At 41.9% G+C, this 15624-nt stretch overlaps 1 protein-coding gene across 1 annotated transcript in view; it reads left to right on the top strand.

The window, feature by feature from the left end:
- The window catches only part of LOC126335603 (carbonic anhydrase 13-like), a 154382-nt gene that overhangs the window by 65419 nt on the left and 73339 nt on the right, over window positions 1-15624 (top strand). Inside the window, exon 4 of the mRNA XM_049999056.1 lies at window positions 9072-9266. Coding sequence (XP_049855013.1) covers window positions 9072-9266 — 195 coding nt within the window. The remainder of the gene's footprint in view (window positions 1-9071; window positions 9267-15624) is intronic.

The following is a 15624-nucleotide window of genomic DNA, read 5'->3' as shown; positions in this document are numbered from 1 at the left end:
TACTTCTTTTGCGCCTACTTAAAAAGCTTTACAAATTTCGGCGCCCTTTCCATGTTACAATTCTAAGATATTTGGAGTCTTAACGTCTACTCAAGAATCCTCAAATTCGTTTTTTATTTTTGTGTAGTGTCGTGGTGTATAGCATTTTAGTATTTCATGCTGTTATACTATCTATGCTTTATCCCTTCACCTTAATCTATGGTACTATTGGTGTTATTATTGAAACTACTTTCTTTTTCCCACCTTCCTTTCTCTTCATTCTTCTTTCACCTGACGATCTTATCTGCAACATAATCTTGAAATATTGTGCTGATTATTTACGAGTAATAAAATTAATCTTCAAGCTTGTACTGAAAGTGTTTAATACTGCCAGTCTTAGGTAAAAATACCTCTGCTTTATCTCGTAAAATATCCTCTAATTCTCTTTTACTGTGTTCCGAAATACCTTGAACTTCTTGTAATTTTTCGTCGATTTCTTTATGGACTTCTAACATGAGTTGAAGCGATTCCCCTTTTTGTGCATACCATTCTAATTCTTCATCCTCTTTATCTCGCATCATTCTTAATTGTTTGTTTATAACAGGTATTTCTTCTAATTTTAGCTTTTGCTCAAAGAGAAGTGTGACATTCCCGAATGTTACGCTACCTTTCCCCATATCTATTATCGCTCGTCTCTCATTTTAAAAATCTGCACCTATAATCAAATCTACAGTTAGTTTAGGTATAATCACTAATTTGGCTTCGATCTTTTGATCTTGGCACGAAAGAGTTAACCTTGTTTGCCTCGTAACTTCCGCAGCATTGTTTCTAATAGGACCTCTTACTTTAATCTTACGTGTTTTCAGAACTAGTAATTCCTCATTGGCATTACACTGCATGAATAAAATTTCTGAGATCGCAGTCAGTTCACTTCCGCTATCAATTACAATATTGACTGGGATATGCTTTACCATGGCCTTCACAATTGGTTGAATTTGAAAGGGTTGGTTCTGTTCTTCTTCTTCTTGCATCAACGAATCCTCCACTGAATCATACATGAGTCTTTTTAGGAACTTCCCTTGTGAATTCGAACTTTCTGTAGGATAAGCTTAGACTGCTGCTTCTCTCTCTTTTATTTCCTCTTCTCTATTTCTTCCTTCATTTACGCTTTCTTGTACATCCTCTACTTTTTTCTCATCCTCGTCTATCTTCTCCTTCTTCGTCGCTACTTCCACATAATCGCATCTAAATGCTCTAATTATCGCTTCATAACTTCCTTCATTATATACGTTGGGTTGTGTACCCACTCGTAACTTATTTTCAACTTCTGTCGACTGCGCATTATCCTCATTGAATTCGTTTTCCCCGGGTTCCATCTCAAATAGCTCTGCAATACTCATTACTTCGTCCTTTCGTCCTACATTCGTTGTGCATCCTCGTCAGTATTCTCCCAATTAATTTCATCCCAACATGGTATTGTTATTTTCTTGTCTTCGTTTTCATCTGGTCCCTGCGGATTTGTTTTCTTCTTTCTTCTCTTCTCGTGATAAGAGTTTTACTTCTCTGTTCAAGGTGCTGCAATTGTCCTGGGTCGGTGCGTCATTCTCTTTGGCATGGGCACTTAGCTGTCAAATTGAACTTTTATTGGGGTTTGATGGTCTTACCTCCACCTCTCCTATCTGTATTCACTTTTCTTGTTCAGCTTGTTGATAGTGATTTCTTTGTTGATAATTTGTCGGTCAATTGGTTCTCCAGTACCCGTTCCAGTGGTCGTTATTCCCTCTGTAATAGTTGTTGCCGTTCCTGGGTGAATTATAGTTATTGCCATATTCTCTTCTAAATCTATAACCGGTTCTTTGTTGAAATCTATTGTCGTTTCTTGGTGCGAAGTTATCACAAGGTTCGTAATTATTGTTTCTTCGTACTGTCTCTTGTGGATTCCACTGCTTTTTGCTTTCGTTTTCACGTGCGCTTCGTCTTTTTCTTGCGTCATCTTCCGAAAATATGAACTCTAGTTCCCTTAGAATACCTTTAAATGCTTCGACGTCATCGCCTCCGCGACCTACTAATGATTGCTGGTATTTCAATGGTAGCTTCATCGCGCATAATTTAATCAACTCTCCGTCACTGTATGGTATATCTAAGAATTGATTTTTGTTTGCCATTACTTCGAAAAATTTCACGAGACTCCTCTCTCCTGAATTTTCAAAATATGGGTTCTGTAATAATCCGTACTTCACTCTGTTCCGTGCTTCGCTGGACCAATATCGTGAGAGAAACTTCTCTCTGAAATCTTCGTACGATCGGCATGTCGCTGCAACATTCTGCATGGTTTCTGCGACTGTTCCTGACATGTGTGCACATATAAAGTCTAATTTGTATGCTAGCGTCCAGTGCTCTGGTAATCCTACTCGGAATTGATCAATAAAAGTTTGTGGGTGTAATGAGTTTCCTTCTAGAAAGTGTTGAAATTTTCTGACTGTGAGGAAATGATCGTTGTCGTACTTCGTCATAGTTCCATATGAAGTTAGCGATTCTTTGTAACTTTTGTTTCTGATCATTTCTCCCGTCGTTCTTTCCGGTTGTGGTAGATCCATTGGATATTGCCCACTGTAACTTTCGCATACCCGCGGTGCAGTCTGTCTGATTTCACGTATGTTACTTTCCGCCTGTGATTGGAATCGCAAATACATAATATCTTCGTTAATTGCTTGTTTTTCCGGAGCTGTTACAGATAGGGATGTGGTTGCAGACTCTGTGCTTGTTCGATCCTGTTCACTACGCTCTTCAATGGTTTGCAACAACTCTGTTCGCAATTTCTGAAATTGTCGCTTCGTTTGCGCTTCTATTTTGACTATGCGGTTATCATATCTTTTCAGCGCTGCTTTTGTGATACGTTTGTGTAACACACTTTTTTCAACAATTTCACGCGCTGTACCTGCTGCTTGTCTAGTAATTTCGTTTATCTGTTTCTTTACTTTCTTGACTTCTGCCTGTGTGTTGTTACGTAATGTTTTGATCTCGTCCTCAGTGTCATTACGCAATGTTTGTAAATCCGCTTGTACCTTGTCACTGTCTGTTCTCAATTGATTGTGACCTATTATTAAGTTTCCTATCACTTCTCGAGATTCTTTTGCCTCGTCTTCAATACGACTTAGGTGTAACTGAATTTTTTTGTTTTGTTCTTTAATCTCACGCATTTGTCTCGTAGTTTCCGTATTTTGAATTTGAATTTGCTTCGCTATGTCTTTATTTTGCCTTGTCATGGTTTCCGTAATTAATTGTAATAATTCTGCCAGATTGGTGGGTCCTATTGCGTTTTGTTCCGACGTCTTACGCTCTGTGTTTTCGCCCAAGTGTTGGTTCGCAACCGATTGCATTGACCTCTGCTGTGACACGTTTCTACTCGCATTCCTTGTGCTCTGTGATGAGGGAGCTCTGATTACTTGTACTATGGGTTCTACGTATTCAAGACGCAAGTTAGAATCCTCATCGACTGCCTCTCTACTTTCCTGCTCTGTCGTATGCTGACCTAGGTTTTCTGTGCCTTGGCGTACATTATCCTCGTTATGGTGCGTTATCTGTCCTATTTCTCGCGATACTACATCGTCTGTTGTACTGTCCTCTATTCTCTGTCCATTTTTATACTGGGTCTCTACCTCATTTCGGTCAAGGTCTCGATCTGCCATTGCTAATCTTTCTGAATCCCTTATTTTATGTTTTAAAAGCAATTCACACGCCCTACTTCGCGTCAACATGCGCCAATACGACCTCACACGTTTCATAAACTTTTTGTTCACACGACTTGACACTACCAAGACTGACAATCCATTCACTTACTTGTTGGGTCAGAACCAACTTGTCGACGATGTAACCGCCACCTGTGCGCTTGCATTGGAGAGAAAACTTAATTCTAACAATTTTCAAAATTCATAATTTAATTATGCTATTGTCACTGATAGAATTCTCACTTTTTCTTGAATACTTTTACTATCTATCGATCCAGCTACTGTTTTCGACTATGTATAACTTCAGAAAAAAAATTTTTTTTTCAACGAAGATGTTTTTCCGGATTTTTTTGACCTAATTAGGCATGTGGTCGACCTTCAATCATGGTATTTTACCATCCTGGCAGGGTCGCCATTTTCTAAACATTCATGGTGGTGTCTGATTGTACTATATCGTGTCTCCCAACCACTTTCGCGCAACGACGCTCTGACAGTGTTTTTTAGGGAATTAACTAGTTTGAACCTGGGACCTGTTGCTGGTAAGGAGACGCCAGACCACACATGACATGTAGAATTCAGAAGAGTTCAGTGAGACTAGCGATGATATAACCAAATACTAAATGATCTCAGCGTCAGCTCCACTGCACTCCCTGTAAAAGAATCTTAATACTAACTAAATATAGTGGAAAGGGTTCAAGGCTTTCCTATTTTTAGTTAGCTGGTAAAATAACGAAGAAAAAGCAGTTAAGTTTACCATTGATAAGTTTTATTCTACTCACAAAACATCGTTAATAAATTGCACTATTGATAAAAGGAAATGTTTTAATACAGGATGGTAAAAACCAACTGCGTTCAACAAAAATGTGAACGAATATTCCCTGAATGGGTTTCCAAGTTCTACAATCGATCGAAGGATGACCTATGCCATATCACATCTATAATCTAGGTTTAATTTAAGTTTCACAAAAGAGAAAACTATCAAAATGGTCTACAGTGACCCTCAATTATCTTTAATTACTTATCTAACTTGTCGTAAATTACAGTGGCTGATGTGGCTTCTCAATAACTATATAAAAGAAAAATCATCGCGTTTCAGATTTTTACTTCAAGTGGCAAATGTGAACACCATGAGTTTTAATTAACGATCGACACTAGTATTACGCAAAAAGGGGGTGAAACAGATGAGACTTCTGCAGTTCTGAGTGAAGCCTTATGCGCTCAAAAATGCGGCATCGCGTGCGTTCATTACCTTGTCGGTGTTTAGGCAGCGTCAGGGCGGCAGCGGCCGGCGCAGCAGCCATCCAGCTCGCCGTCTCGGAACCAACTCTACTCTAACTTCTCGTTACTACAATTTACCGAAGTTAGTTTAAAAAAAACTATCTGGCTATGTTTTCATCTGACCAATCAGGGTCTCAATGTTAACCTTAAGCTCCGCCTACAAACATTCTGTCTATCCAATGAGAAACGTCATACTTTTCGTGGTGGGGCAATGTTTTTTAAAGTTTGCAACGTAACAGAGACGCTAAAAAGTCTCACGCTAAAACCTGCAGCTAGTGTGGTCCTTTTAGCGTTATCGTAAGATCTATACTGCTCTTCTGGAGGGCTCTAGCTTTTAACATTGGCTGGGGGTGGACCTTGACATACCTGAGACGCGAAAAAGCCTCACGCTAAAACGTGCGGGTTGTGTAGTCGTACAGATAGGCTCGAGGCGTTTCTCCCCTCGGAACTGCGTCTGCCTCACGGTGGGAAGGTACGACATGCATTTAGGCATTCTTGTGTTAGTCTGTGGTATTCCATTTGCTCACTCGTTACTCGTATTACTTTGGTTAATTTAATGTCACGATTTATTCCGAGCTATGTGACATACTACTGGATTTGCTTATCATGACAGGGTTTTCATGTAAGGTGTTGGATTTGCCTGACACCTTACAACTTGTGTTTAATACTTCATTGAAACTCCTCGTTTATATCATGGCATTCTCACGCCCCACCTCCCTTCTCTCTGTTTGTGCTCTCTTTCCAGACCTGACGACGTTTCACACGGCATTGAAGGCGATCATCTATATATGCACATCAAAAAAAGTTTTGCATCACTTCGGTTCCGAGAGTTCCGGAACCTGAACAGAAATATGGAATAGAGATCAACATAAACATCTTTTCCGCCCTTTTTATTGCTCATGAAAGCCACACATTGCATGGTGACCACCAAACAGCGAGGCCTTCAGAGGTGGGGGTCCAGAATGCTGTACACACCATTATTTCTAATACCCAGTAGCACGTTCTCTTGCATTGATGCATGCCTGTATTCGTCGTGGCATACTATCTACAAGTTCATCAAGGCACTGTTGTTCCAGATTGTCCCACTCCTCAACGGCGATTCGGCGTACAGCCCGCAGTGTGGTTGGTGGGTCATGTCTTCCATAAACGGCCCTTTTCAATCTAACCAAGTTATGTTCGATTGGGTTTATGTCTGGAGCTGGAGAACGTGCTGGCCACTCTAGTTGAGCGATGTCGTTATCCTGAAGGAAGTCATTCACAAGATGTGCACGATGGGGGATCGAATTATCGTCCATGAAGACGAATACCTGGCCAATATGCTTCTGATATGGTTGCACTATCGGTCGGAAGATGGAATTCCCGTTCCGTACAGTCATTACAGCGCCTTCCATGACCACCAGCGGCGTTCGTCGGCCCCACATAACGCCACCCCAAAACAGCAGGCAACCTCCACATTGCTGCACTCGCTGGACAGTGTGTCTAAGGCGTTCAGCCTGACCGGGTTGCCTCCAAACACGTCTCCTACGGCTGTCTGGTTGAAGGCATATGAGATACTCATCGGTGGAGAGAACGTGATGGCAGCCCTGAGGGGTCCATTCGACAAGTTGTTGGGCCCATCTGTACCATGCTGCATGGTGTCGTGTCTACAAAGATGGACCTCACCATGGAGATCGAGAGTGAAGTTACGTATCATGCAGCCTATTGCGCACAGTCTGTGTCGTAACACGACGTCCTGTGGCTGCACGAAAAGTATTATTCAACATGGCGGCGTTGCTGTCAGGGATCCTTCGAGCCATAATCCGTAGGTAGCCGTCATCCACTGTAGTAACGGCCCTTGGCGGCCTGAGCGAGGCATGTCATCTACAGTTCCTGTCTCTCTGTTTCTCCTCCATGTCCGAACAACATAGCTTTGGTTCCTCCGAGACACCTGGACATTTCCCTCGTTGAGAGCCCTTCGTGGCACAAATTAACAACGCGAACGCAATCGAACCGCGGTATTGACCGTCTAGGCATGGTTGAACTACAAACAACACGAGGCGTGTACCTCGTTCCTGGTAGAATTACTGGAACTGACTGGCTGTCGAAATCCCTCCGTCTGATAGGAGCTGCTCATGCATGATTATTTACATCTTTGGGCGTGTTTATTGACATCTCTGAACAGTCAAGGGGTCTTTGTAATACAATATCCACAGTCAACGTTTGTCTTCAATAGTTCTGGGAACCGGGATGATGCAAAACTTTTTTAAATGTCTGTTTATAAAAATCTGTTGCCGCATGTATGAAACATCGTCAGCTGAGAACGGTTTGACCGATTTGTTCCTGTTTTTGCTGTATTCGTTAGTGATTTGTATGAGAGAAAAGTTTTGGAAAATTCAACAGAAAAATCTGAAATTAACGACTGCCGCATGTATGAAATATCAGTTACGAATGGCTCGTCAAATTTGGTTGATTTTTGTCTTTGTTGCGTTCGGAATTGTTGGACAAGGTTTGTATGAAAGACAATGTTTGGAATCAAAATCAAAGCCGGGAATCAAAATCAATTGTGAAAGATCACCACTTGAGAACTGGTTGATCTATATGGTTGATTTTCTCTTTGTGTTCGTAATTGCGGATGGTGATGGTATTTTTGGTATGAAAAAGAAAATAAAAACACAATTGCGTTAAGTCTGACAGTTATGCTGTCACATGTTTTCATAACACAAAAAATCTGTTTGATATATATATATATGGGAAAATGTAGGTACCGAAAATCTCGAAATATTCTTTACCGATATACTTCCAGTTTTGACATGATACTCCAATGAACATTTGTATGGACATAGGCTATATACCTACATGTAATGCAGAAAGGGAACCGCTATTATCAAAAATTTCTGAAGGTTTAGACGGATGACGGATTTACTTCTAATTCTTACACCGTGGAGGAGGGTGGAGATTGAAAGAAATAGCCGGGGGGGGGGGGGAGGGGAGAAAGAAGTTTGCACAGAAAGATGGGGGGAGGAGATGTACGGAGAGACGGGATGAAAAGACTGGTAGAGAGATGGGGAGCAAGAAATTTCGGATTTAACTACAGTTCCCATACATATTTAGCAATTACGTAGCATTGCCAGGTTCGCTAGTACGTTCATAAAAATACCATGTGATTTTTACATCACTAACAGTAATGAGGTCGCTACGTCCCATTGACAATTTTATCATTTCATTTAATAGCATAATAACTTTTCAACACACAGCTATATGAAAATCCCTTGTGTTTTGGAGCCACGATACATCTACAAGGACAATCTGCAAACCACACTTAAGTGTCAGGCAGAGGGTTCATCAAACCATCTCCACAATTCGAATAGCACCCGAGCACCCGGAGAAACCGAACACTTATATCTTTCCATACGAGCTCTGATTACCATTATTTTCCTTTGATGGTCGGTCCTCAATATGTAGGTCAGCGTGAATAAAATATTTTCACAATCGTAGAAGAAAGTTGGTTACTGAAATCCAGTGAGGAGATCCCTCCGCAACGAGAAACGGCTTCGTTTTAATGATGTCCGCCCCAAATCCTGCATCATTTCCGTGACACCTTCACCCATAGCTCTCGATAATACGGAACATGATGCCCTTCTTTGAATTTTGTCGACGTTCTTGATTAATCCTGTCGCAAGGGTCCCACACCGCGTGGCAGTACTCCAAAGCAGGATGGACAAGCATAGTGTAGCAGTCTCTTTAGTAGATCTGTTGCATCTTCCAAGTGTTCTGACTATAAAACGCACTACAAGTGAATCGTAAAACTGAGTGTTCTATGTTGAAGCTCTTTCATTAACGTCCTAGGCCGGGCGTTGGGGCCGAGCGGTTCTGGGCGCTTCATTCTGGAACTGCGCGATCGCTACGGTCGCAGGTTCGAATGCTGCCTCGGGCATGGACGTGTGTGATGTCCTTAGGTTAGTTAGGTTTAAGTAGTTTTAAGTTCTAGGGGACTGATGACCTCAGATGTTAAGTCCGATAGTGCTCAGAGCCATTTGAACCATTAACGCCCTTGTCCTTTATTTGTGGACTCATATGCACGTATGCACGTCTTGTCTTTGTCCACAGAGGAGCGCGAATGGGGTTGTCGATGTGATGATGGATATAGCCAAAGCCCCATAGCAATCTGGACCAAGGACAGAAGATCTCAGAATTCTGATTTCAACGATGCGTACACAGCTGATATACCTTCTCTCACCGGGACTTTCTACGACGAACGCAACACACCGTTCCTCTTCAACATCACCAACAACAACCACACTGGTGAGTATTCACATTCATTCGCAAGGCCAATGAACCAATTCCTGTCCAGCCTTCCGTGGATCTGGCTGGTGTTGAGACAGGTGGCAGAAAGCAAAAAATTAAATTACGTTATCAGAACTATATTTTTTGCCTGAGGATATCGCCGTACCAACGCATGGCCGCGAAATAGAAAACGGGCTGTACGGGTACCTACTGAAAATTTCAGTCTAACCCTTTCCAAATAATTATGTATTTAACTGGACATATTTAGTTTTGGAAAATCATTCTGTACTGAGCAAACGTACCTGTAATCTTCCTTTTTTTTCATCCATACATGTTGTTGTGTTGGTCTTCAGTCCTGAGACTGGTTTGATGCAGCTCTCCATGCTACTCTATCCTAAGTAAGCTTCTTCATCTCTGAGCAACTATTGCAACCTGCATCCTTCTGAATCTATTTAGTGTATTCATCTCTTGGTCTCGCCCTACGATTTTTACCCTCCACGCTGCCAGCCAATACTAAATTGGTGATCCTTTGATGCCTCAGAACATGTCCTACCAACCGGTCCCTTCGTCTTGTCAAGTTGTGCCACAAACTCCTCTTCTCCCCAATTCTTTTCAATACCTCTTCATTAGTTATGTAATCTACCCATTTAATCTTTAGAATTCTTCTGTAGCACCATATTTAGAAAGCTTCTATTCTCTTCCTGTCCAAACTATTTATCGTGCATTTTTCACTTCCATACGTGGCTACACTCCGTACAAATACTTTCAGGAACGACTTCCTGACACTTAAATCTATACTCGATGTTAACAAATGTCTCTTCTTCAGAAATGCTTTCCTTGCCATTGCCAGTCTACATTTTATATCCTCTCTACTTCGACCATCATCAGTTATTTTGCTCCCCAAATAGCAAAAGTCATTTACTACTTTCAGCGTCTCATTGCCTAATCTAATTCCCGTAGCATCACGGGATTTGACTACATCCCATTATCCTCGTTTTGCTTTTGTTGATGTTCATCTTATATCCTCCTTTCAAGGCACTGTTCATTCCGTTCAACTGCTCTTCCAAGTCCTTTGCTCTCTCTGACAGAATTACAATGTGATTGGCGAACCTCAAAGTTTTTATTTCTTCTCCATGGATTTTAATACCTACTCCGAACTTTTCTTTTGTTTCCTTTACTGTTTGCTCAATACACAGATTGAATAACATCGGGGAGAGGCTACAACCCTGTCTCACTCCCTTCCCAACCACTGCTTCCCTCGACTCTTATAATTGCCATCTGGTTTCTGTACAAATTGTAAATAGCCTTTCGCTCCCTGTATTTTACCACTTCCACGTTTAGAATTTGAAAGAGAGTATTCTAGTCAATATTGTCAAAACCTTTCTCTCTAAGTCTACAAATGCTAGGAACGTAGGTTTGTTTTTCCTTAATCTCTCTTTTAAGATAATTCGTAAGGTCAGTATTGCCTCGCGTGTTACAGTATTTTTACGGAATCCAAACATATCTTCCCCGAGGTCGGTTTCTACCAGTTTTTCCATTCGTCTGTAAAGAATTCGTGTTAGTATTTTGCAGCTGTGACTCATTAAACTGATAGTTCGACAATTTTCACATCTGAACACCTGCTTTCTTTGGGATTGGAATTATATTCTTCTTGAAGTCTGAGGGTATTTTGCCTATCGCCGCGCGGGATTAGTCGAGCTGTCTAAGGCGCTCGGGTCATAGACTGTACGGCTGATCCCGGCGGAGGTTAAGTAGTGTGTAAGCTTAGGGTCTGATGACCTTAGCAGTTGAGTCCCATAAGATTGCACACACACACATTTTACCTGTCTCATACATCTCGCTCACCAAGTGGTAGAGTTTTGACATGACTGGCTCTCCCAAGGCTGTCAGTAGTTCTAACGGAATGTTGTCTACTCCCGGGGTCTTGTTTTGACTTAGATCTTTCAGTGCTCTGTCAAACTCTTCACGCAGTATCATATATCCCATTTCATCTTTTGATCAAAATTAACGACTGTCAGTGTGTTCATTTTATTTTCTGTTGAATAGTAGGTAACAGCCAAAACATTATAACCACTGCCCATCTCGACGTTGGATGCCGCCTGGTGGCCCTGTGGGCTCGTGAAGCGTTAACAAAAGTATGTGAGCGGAGTAGAGAAGGACCGGCGATCGCTCTAGCGAAGATATGGGGTGCAAATGGGGAAATCCACTGAGATAAGCGACTTTGGCTAAGGGCAGGTTATAATTACGTGGGGCCTGTGAACGAGTATCTCGAAAACGGCAAAGCTGCACGAATGTTCACGTGCTGCTGACGCGAGCATCTGCGGAAAGAGGTAGAACAACAGTGAAACTACTGCCAGGCGCTAAATGGTTGGACGTCCAGTACTCTTCACAGAACGCGGGGCTCGGAGGCTTATCTGCTCTGTTAAGTCGGACAGATGATGATCTGTGGCATCTCTGCCGAAAGAACACAATGCTGGTGCACGCACAAGTGATTCGGAGAACACTGTTCATCATACATTGTTGAACATGGAGCTCCGCAGCAGTCCACCGCTATGTTGATGCAACGATAACGTCAATTACGATTACAGTGAAAACGGGACCATAGGGATTCGTGCCTCGATAAATGGAAACATGTCGGTTCTGCGGATAACCTAACCTAACCTAACCTAACCTAACATAACACGTTTTTGCTACACTAGGTCGATGGTCTGCTCCACAAACGCAGTCATCGAGGTGAATGGCAGCTCGAAACGCTTTGCGCGTCATGGACGGAGGCTGGCGGGAGCAGTATTATGCTATGGGAGATATTCTCCTTCGTTTGCATGGGACGTACGGTAGTTATCGAAGACACGCTAACAGCTGCGAACCACCTGCATCCCTTTTCTTCTTGATGCCTTCCCCGACGGTGATGTCATCTTTTAGCAGTGTAATTGCCCGTGTTTCGGTGGTATAACCGTGCTACAGTGATTTGAGGAGCATTATAGTGAACTCACGTTGATGTCTCTGCGACCAAATCCGACTGATGTAAATCCTATGGAACCCATCTGGGCCTTTTATTTACGTGAACTATGTGACCTTTGCCTAGACATCGAATGCCACATACCTCCACAAACCTACCAACATATAACGGTTTCCTGATACGCAGAATAAGTGATGTATTTCGTTTCAAACACCGACAGTCAAGCTATTAAGCAGGTGGTCATAATGTTTCGGCTCATCACTGCAATCGCAACTTGGTCGTCAGTGAAAGCAGTGTACTAACATGCACACTGTTGATTTTTATATGTTATATTCTCTGTATCTAAGTTTTGGTTAAATCAAAAGGGAACACCTTTTTCTCACTTCTTGGTTTATTTCAGCCACACTGTGTCTGCTGCCCGCTGTCTTTATTTTGTTAGTCATAATAACGGTGATCTACGATAAGCCATTTTTTGATATAATCTGAACTCTCCGAAACTACACTGTGATTGCCTTTTCCGTTTTAATGGTGGGTAAAATAGGTCTCTGATTCGAAAATAGGGTATGGTTAGCAGGAGGGGGGGGGGGGTGGAGGAGAGGAGGGGAGCAGATGACTTCGTTGAGAGAACACGTGACATGCTATGTGATAATGAATAGATAAGGATGATGACATCACTGATAAGGAGGGATATGGCACTCAATTGACGTCACAAATTTCAACAAAGTGAACCAGAACATACATAGACATTGTATGTCCTCTTTAGCTAATTCTGTTGAATTATACGCAGAACGCTAGTATACAAAGTCCAGAGATATTATCGAAGTTCCGTAAGATCATGGATATGTGCGTACTGCTGTATGGATGTGAAAAAAAGGCTCTTAAGAAAACGCACGAGGAAGAGTAGAAGCATGCGAAACGAGCTTTTTTTTGGATATGTGGCTGGATATAGTTCAACAGAGAAATGATGACATATGGACTGAACTCAATATGTAAAACATAACTGATACAATGAAACAATATCACCTAAGATGGAAAGAACATATTAACCGTATATCAGTTGAAAGGAGCACTAAAAATATGTAAACCATGAGGCAAAAAGTTTTTAGAAAGGCCAATGGAGAGGTGGTTTGACCAAGTTTGAAGGAGACAGAGTGGACCAAAAGGCTAAATCCCTTACATAGATGTTGGTGATGGTGATATTCATACCATTTTAACGAATTGTATACCCTAGTTGCACACACTTACGTTCATGTAACTGTCTGTTGTCTATAATACGGTTGATAGTTTGGCACAGATTGAAATGTGGAACTAATAAGGATATAAGTTTCCTTTAATTTACGTCTATGGTCACAAACGTTTTGTTAACCGATTACCGGTATCGGTCTTTAGTGACGATAATCAGATCTGTTTCATAAATGTAAAAAATGATTCAAATGGCTCTGAGCAATATGGGACTCAACTGCTGTGGTCATTAGTCCCCTAGAACTTAGAACTACTTAAACCTAACTAACCTGACATCACACACATCCATGCCCGAGGCAGGATTCGAACCTGCGACAGTCGTAATGTACTGCAGCCATAGTTAACATTAGGGCTTTGTTTTTATGAAACAGATCTGATGATGGTCATTAAAGACCGAAACCGGTAATCTGGTAACAAAACGTTTGTGACCATAGACGTAAATTAAAGGAAACTTATTACATATACAGGTCACTGTTTTTCTGCAACAATGTCGCAGATTGTGTAATAAGGATATGTCTGTGAATATTACTTATATTGGACAGCAGTGTTTGACCCATATTATCTTACAGTAATTATTTAAGAATAATATTCTTTTGTCAGCGCTGTTACGTTAATTATTGTCAACGTTTGTTTGCTAGGTTATTGTAATAGTTTTAGATAAGCTTGCTGTTTATCGGCTTTGAGGAAATGTTACTTGCAGATTGTTACTTTGTAAACTGATGAATGTGGTTGATGAATACAAGGTGAGTTAAATAAGACTAACACCCACTTCATTTCGTGAACGGTTGCACATATCGAACTGCGGTTTTCGGCAGACACTAGAGCGTCGAAGGGCACGTAGTTTTTTGTTCGGTTAATGTTTTTTAGCGCTGGTATCAACGGACATATTGAAGCAAGAACGTTTTTTAAATGGAACCATATACCTTTTATAACTGCATTCGATAGCTCTTGAGAAGACAATTACTGTGCTAGAGCGTTTGTTAATGTTGACTTTGAAAACAGTCATAAAAATTCAGGAAGTGTCCTAAAATTTGAGAGCACGGTGGCCGGAATCGGCATTAGTGGTGAAAACACCGCCAAGCAGACCTCTCGAGCTACGCTGTGGGAGAATGTCAACACATGTCCCCGTTTCCTTGTCTGCACTGCAGGCCCCCCCATTTTCACTAAACCACTCGTTGCGTGCAGAAGTTGGAGGAGAAATTGGTTGTACAACCTTTATACGTGAAAGTAAAAGAAATGCCATAAAAACAGTACAGCAGTGTAGGGCTATCTATCCGGATTGCCAATGTCCGACGCGCCAGGCGGTTATGCGAATTATTAGAACATTAGTGCGGACAGGCTGCTTGAACGTCAAAAAGAGGGCAAGAAAGAAGACTGCAGCTGACAGAGAACACGAAGAACCTGTTCTGGCTACGACGCTAATGCATCCGCACTGTGGTACAACAAGTACTGCCAACGAATGTGGAATCAGTCATACGAGAGTCATTCGCACCCTGCATCGACAGAATTTCCAGCCCTGTCATCTGTCACTACACCAGGCACTCGACGATCATAATTTCGAACGTCGTACGGCATTTTGTCGGTTGTCCTTCAGAAACTAAAAGACCACCCTATGTATTACCAACGTGTTATCCACTGATGACGCAACTTTTACTAACCATGCTAATGTAAATTTGCATGACATGCCCTATTGGGCAGCCGAAAATCCTCACTGGCTTCTTCATGTGCCACATCAACGGCTGTGTAGCTTAAACGTGTGGTGCAGCGTCATAGGAACATACACTGTGACACCGTGTTTCCTCTCAGGCATTCTAAATGAACGTTCGCATTCACGATTTCTGACGAACATTCTGCCGGTTCATCCAGAAGAGGTACCACTGGATATTCGACAGTGTATGTGGCTGCAACACGACGGTTGTCCAGCACACTCGTCCCGTGTTACAACGCACATACTGAATGAAGACTTTCCTGGACGTTGGATAGGATGAAATTCTGTTGTCAACTGGCCTGCGAGATCCCCCTATTCGACTGCTGTCGATTTATTTCTTTGGGGAGCACTCAAAGATGCAGTCTATGACGAAGCCCCAGCTACGCCAGACGATATGTGTCGTCGGATCGTCATGCCTGCTGAACCCTACCATCCAGTCTTATTACATCTGTACATCGTTCTTTAGT

Source organism: Schistocerca gregaria, chromosome 2 (genome assembly GCF_023897955.1).
Source record: "Schistocerca gregaria isolate iqSchGreg1 chromosome 2, iqSchGreg1.2, whole genome shotgun sequence".
Lineage (NCBI taxonomy): Eukaryota > Metazoa > Arthropoda > Insecta > Orthoptera > Acrididae > Schistocerca > Schistocerca gregaria.
Note: the sequence above shows the minus strand (reverse complement) of the source record. Positions and strands in the feature narration are given on the sequence as shown.